The sequence below is a fragment of the Austrofundulus limnaeus genome, unplaced genomic scaffold, assembly GCF_001266775.1.
Source record: "Austrofundulus limnaeus strain Quisiro unplaced genomic scaffold, Austrofundulus_limnaeus-1.0 Scaffold41, whole genome shotgun sequence".
Taxonomy (NCBI): Eukaryota; Metazoa; Chordata; class Actinopteri; order Cyprinodontiformes; family Rivulidae; genus Austrofundulus; species Austrofundulus limnaeus.
Genome location: NW_013952443.1, coordinates 1,696,070 through 1,701,424, shown reverse-complemented (window position 1 = coordinate 1,701,424; position 5,355 = coordinate 1,696,070). Strand labels below are relative to the sequence as shown.

General features: G+C 39.2%; 1 protein-coding gene across 4 annotated transcripts in view; it reads right to left on the bottom strand.

Annotated features, from left to right (window-relative positions):
* Positions 1–5,355, bottom strand: part of gtpbp3 (GTP binding protein 3, mitochondrial) — a 35,856-nt gene that overhangs the window by 25,056 nt on the left and 5,445 nt on the right. For all 4 annotated transcript variants that reach the window (XM_014007332.1, XM_014007333.1, XM_014007334.1 and 1 more), the window contains exons 4-5: positions 4,460–4,542; positions 3,753–3,872 (exon numbers count right to left, since the gene is read on the bottom strand). In XM_014007332.1, coding sequence (XP_013862786.1) covers positions 3,753–3,872; positions 4,460–4,542 — 203 coding nt within the window. The remainder of the gene's footprint in view (positions 1–3,752; positions 3,873–4,459; positions 4,543–5,355) is intronic.

Genomic DNA, 5,355 nt, shown 5'->3' with positions numbered 1-5,355 from the left:
ATGTTGTACCTCGTTCCTTTCCTTCAGGGAACAGTAGTTATATGCATAACATTACGTTTTCTCCCACAGACCAAAAACATGACTGTTGGGTTGGTTGGTAACTCTATCGCCCTTTTTCCACCAGTCTCTACAGCATGGATCGACTTGGCTCTCCACAGTTTCAAGGCTTTTCCACTAGCAAGGACTCATGGAACCAGAACCTTTTACAGAACTTATGTCACTGTGGTTCTAAGTGACTGGCTTGCCTGAAAATGCGACATAAGAAGACTGTCGATCAGTGATTGGTTAGGAGGTGGTAATGTCACAAGAACCTGATTCGCCATTTGCAACAACACTACCGTGTCCTCCATTGTTGTGTTGCGTTTCGTTTTGGGATCTTCTTCTTCTACTCTGTTTAATGGTAGCTAGCAAACAGTTCAATGGAGCATAACGCCACCAGCTGGTAAGGCGTGTGGCAGCAGTTTTTTAACTCTGGGACCACCCAAACTTACAATGAACCCACCCACTAGAGCTGTTACTGAAGTGTAATGAAAAACCACCCGAACCGTGCTGAACAGAGTCCAGCCAAGTCAAACTGTGCTGTRGAGAACAGTGAATAATGGTTTTTCTCGTTTGTCGCTTTGTGGTCCTGTSATGGACAGTGTACCTTGCCCCTTGCACACTGACTGSTGGATATGGCACCAGTGATCCTGTGACCCAGAATAAAGAAGCGGATAAAAGAAAATGGATGGRTGGAACCTGCCTGTGAAGTGAGACAATTACACTAAATGAAACATTTTGAAATAAGGAAAAATGTCCAGACTAAGACAATYAATAATCTAACACATTCTGCTTTTTACTACGTTTTCCTAATTWCTAGACACTTTTTTATTTTTTATGTCTATACAGACATCAGCTGTGACACCTCTGATGAAGACGGAAGTACACGTCGAAACATGTCAGGTATGTCTGTATAGACATAAAAAATAAAAAAGTGTCTAGTAATTAGGAAAATGTAGTAGATTGATTTTATAGACACAATGAACTTTATTAGATTACATTCTGCTTTTGTTTAGTAAATCAGTCTTGGAACAAGATAAAAATAGGTGGTTCCGGTCCAGATAACTCAACTGTTTTAATGGTTTTCTACCTGGATTACGTCAGGACACTTTGTTAGATGAACGTTTGCAGTGAATCAATCCTGAATCGTTGCAAATGAAAAATGTGATTCTTATATGATTATTTTTTGCGCATTCCTTGTGTCAGGTTAAACATTTTACACTTTGGTCTCATCTGTCCAGATGATATTTTTCAATTAGTCCTGTGCAACACTGCAAACCTACACAGCATCAGCACGCTGCTACGCTGTACGTTTGCATTTCACAGATCTATTAAGACACTAAAACTATTTATCTTCCAAGACCTTACTGAAAATTCCCACAGTTCTGTCGAGCTGCAGTTTTGCCTCCATGCAACTTGTTTACTATTGATCTTAATCTGAACTACATAAGGAAAAACACTTTAATATTTCCATTAAAACACAATCTAATATTGTGGAACCTACACACAATAGCAGTATAGCTGTAGAAAAACAGGAAGCATCCGACTCCAGCGCTTTGGCCCGTTCAGTAATGTGGGAAGCCAGCGGTTTAAAAAGGTAGCATTGTTTGGGTGTCAGGTGGAGATTTGACCCCTGTCATCATACAGATKGCATATTTCTGATTAACTGCATTCTCAGAAGTCTGAGCTCAAAAGAATGACGTGCTGCTGGAAGAATCGCCTCTCTAACAAAGCTGCTRACAAGCAGCTTAACAAAGCTTCTCCGGGGAGAACACCTGGATCGAATGGTCAGATCTGGTGCCAAAACAGCTCACAGAGCAAGAAGCTTTGGCCACCTTCCACCGAGATGAAATGTTCAGCTGTGGTCACTGACCTTCTGTACYGTATCACCTCAGGCGCAAACAGGGGGAAACTGATCTGTATCAGGTTTAAATGTAAAAAAAAGACAAATATTAGAGCTTAGTGGCTATTAATTGTAAATAAAAAAGCCTTTTAATTTAAAGAACTTTATATAAAAGGTGACTTCAGCAGTTTAACAATCATGCTAAATCAAAAAGGTGTATTTTATTTAAGTAATGTTCTGAACTTTTGGATGACTTTTTTTTTACTCTCACTTTTTGCTTTCCTTCAGGACAAACTGTACTTTGACCACCTATACACGCAACCTACACAGGATACATTACAGATAAGAACAATACATGGCAAGTGAAGGTGGTACACAGTATGTCACAATTTATCTTTATAAACACAACACAGAGACAATAAAAGATGGAAAACAAAACATTTTTWGGATTTGCTACCTACACAGATGGAAAAATGTGACTTTTTATATTAACATATGAACAAAGATGCAGCTTTTCAGCTGATTCAGAATTTACTTCTTTTTATTTTCAGTGTAAAACACGAACACACGTACCACATTTACCACATGTGCTGCAGCAGCATGAAAACAGGAAGGCTCTACATCATTTAAACGCAGCTCTACTGATAAAAAAGAAAAGGGTGGGAAAAAAACAAACTAAAGCATTGTGTAAGTGTAAAAATGATGAGCTCTGAACTGGTTCTTTCCAAAGTCTCTTCAGGGAAAATGATGGAAGCTTAGCTTGATTCTGCTTTGATGAATATTGTTTCCAAACAGGAATTCTGAACAGCCCTTCTGTTCAGTCGACATGATGGAGAAAACATGAACTCCCTCTACGCAACTTTCTGCTCGCTTAACAAAAAAGCTTTTTTTGGCTGCAGTTTAGCTGCAATAAACCAGGTCCAAGAGGTCACTCGTGCTCAGTGTGTTTCCTTTTAAACAATAAGAGTTCTCTTCAGATGAAAATACAGTGTCTGAAACACATACTGCAAATCAAATTAAAGACTAGTTTTATTTTACTCATTRTTGTTGCAACCTCCGCTTTTAATCAARTTTCTTATGCCATAAATCACATGTCAAACTCATGGCCYGCAGRCCAAATGTGGCCCACCACAGAATTTTATGTGGTCCATGACAGCTTCAAAGTTGTTGTTTTAAAATAAGCTGCTTTAAARCCATAAGCTACACCCCCCATAATGCATGTGAATTTTTATTTTTAYTTTTATCYGCAAAATAACATCATCCCACCACTAGGCGGAGTTGCACAGGGTTCTAAATTAGCAGGCAAAAACGCAGCAAAATGGAAATTTTACACAGCAAATTTTGCCCACTACTTTTGCTGTGGCCCAGTTGCACTGGGAATTTCCCACTTGCAAGTCGTAAACTCAAACTGGAACGCTCCCTCCAGTGGGAATTCCCTGTCGGAAAGTGGGAGAGCTCAGAAGTCAAGATGGCAGCTACTCAGCACAACTCAACAGTGAGTGAAACTTTCTTACTTTTACTTTTAATAGTATTTCTGTATTTTCTATTTCACATTTAATCCATCGTCCATGTAGTACTTTTCAGTGTTGGTAAGAGGATGTGTTAAAACACTGTTTCTAYGCAGGAAATACCAGGTAGAGCTCAGTTATTGTTTGTTAGCAGTGCTCAGCCGTAGCAATGAGACGAGGAGCATTGACATCGATCATAAATGTTTCCTTTTACCATCAGAAATAAAGATAAATTCAGTGTGTGACCAACAACCTGGAAATCTGGTRTTAGACTGGATTAATGCAGCGTAAACTACAAGCTGTTCATCAGTAACACAAATATGTTCAGGTGCAACACGACTCTCCACCAACAGAAGACTTACTCKCTTCAGTCTGTGGCTCCAGTCCTGATAAAGTCGTCCCAGATCTCCTGACATCTGTCGCAGAGCCTGTCTCCTCTGAGCCTCTGTCTCTGCGTGGATCAGGTCCCCGAGACCCTCCACCTTCAAAGAATTTTACACTCATAACTGCAACGTTTTTACTGTTATTTGTCTTTTATCTGCATTAATAAACAGGATACTTTTTTCCATATAGGACCAATCATTTGTTTTTAAAAAAACTATTGTGTGATTGTAAAATTGTAACGCTTAGTTCTTGCTGACATCACTGGCAGATTCATGTAAGGAAAGTTAACATTTATTATATCATATAACATGTAGCAAATGTCTTTTGCAATGCATTGTGCTCATTAATGTTGAAAACACTATTTTCATCGTATTCATGAACATTCAATTTACTGTAAACAAGAAAAAAGATCTAACAGCATTTTATTACAGACCTGAATATTTCAATATGTAAAAGCTACAGAGGCCCAGTAGTTGAATTTATGCATGAATCTTTGGCATCTTAATGATCCAAATGCCAAAGGGTGAATTTCTCTTGTCTACATTTTACACACTGAAATTTCTGTTGGGTTTTGACCCTATTTAATTCTCACTTACCCTCTGGGCTGACATAACTCTAAAAAGCTCGTGACACACAAACCTGCACAAATCAGAGTCGTCACGTTTTGCACGCTTCTCTAGCTCACCTCTGTTAAATCAAGCTTCCCTGCCTGAAAAGCCCTCCGCGTGAACTCCCCAGCTCCAGCAGGCCTCGTGCCAGGCACGCTTCCTGCAAAACACACGCGCGCATAAACAGCAACGTGAAAAAACGCGGTTCGACGTATACRTCGATCGTGCACACAAAACACACACTACAGAGCAGGATCAACTGCAGGGTCAGGATGTGACGCGGGGTTCACTGGGAATGACAGCAGACACATCTGCAGGTTATTGAAGGTCGGGCGGGCATTGTTCTCCCAACCATTTTTCAAATCTCATTAGCAGACAATAGTAAACACAAAACCATTTGGGAAATGGAGGTCGTGATCTATAATAAATATTGTGACCTACAGTATATGGTGATTATTTTAACAACACTGTATATCACTTAAAGTAACATGGCACATGYTTCCAAATAATTAGAATCTCTGTGCAAAACTGGCAGGAAGCTTTGTGCTCAAGGAGTTTATGTAGAACAGCTGGAGTGTGCAGAAACCACGTGACCGTGTGGTGGGCTGGTGAAGCTAACGGCTAACGCTAAATGGGCAAGACTCTGGATTTCCCATTACTGTACATGTTGACAAAAGAGCAGAAAAAAAGGACTGACGATGTAGAAATCATTAAAACTATTAATAATAATATTAACCCAATTATTGTTAATATTTTACAGTTTATATGATATAATGTTTTAAATAATGTTAGAAAAGCTGTTTGTGTTATGGATTTATTAACAGAAGAGAAAGAAAAAAAATTGTATAGGTCTTCTGGACGGGTTCTTCTCTAATGAAACGTTTCGTCTCTTCTCCAAGCTTTTAAGCCCTGCCTCCATGTGACTGATACTCACATCACATGGCTATCGTTGACACCTAATTAACACCTATTG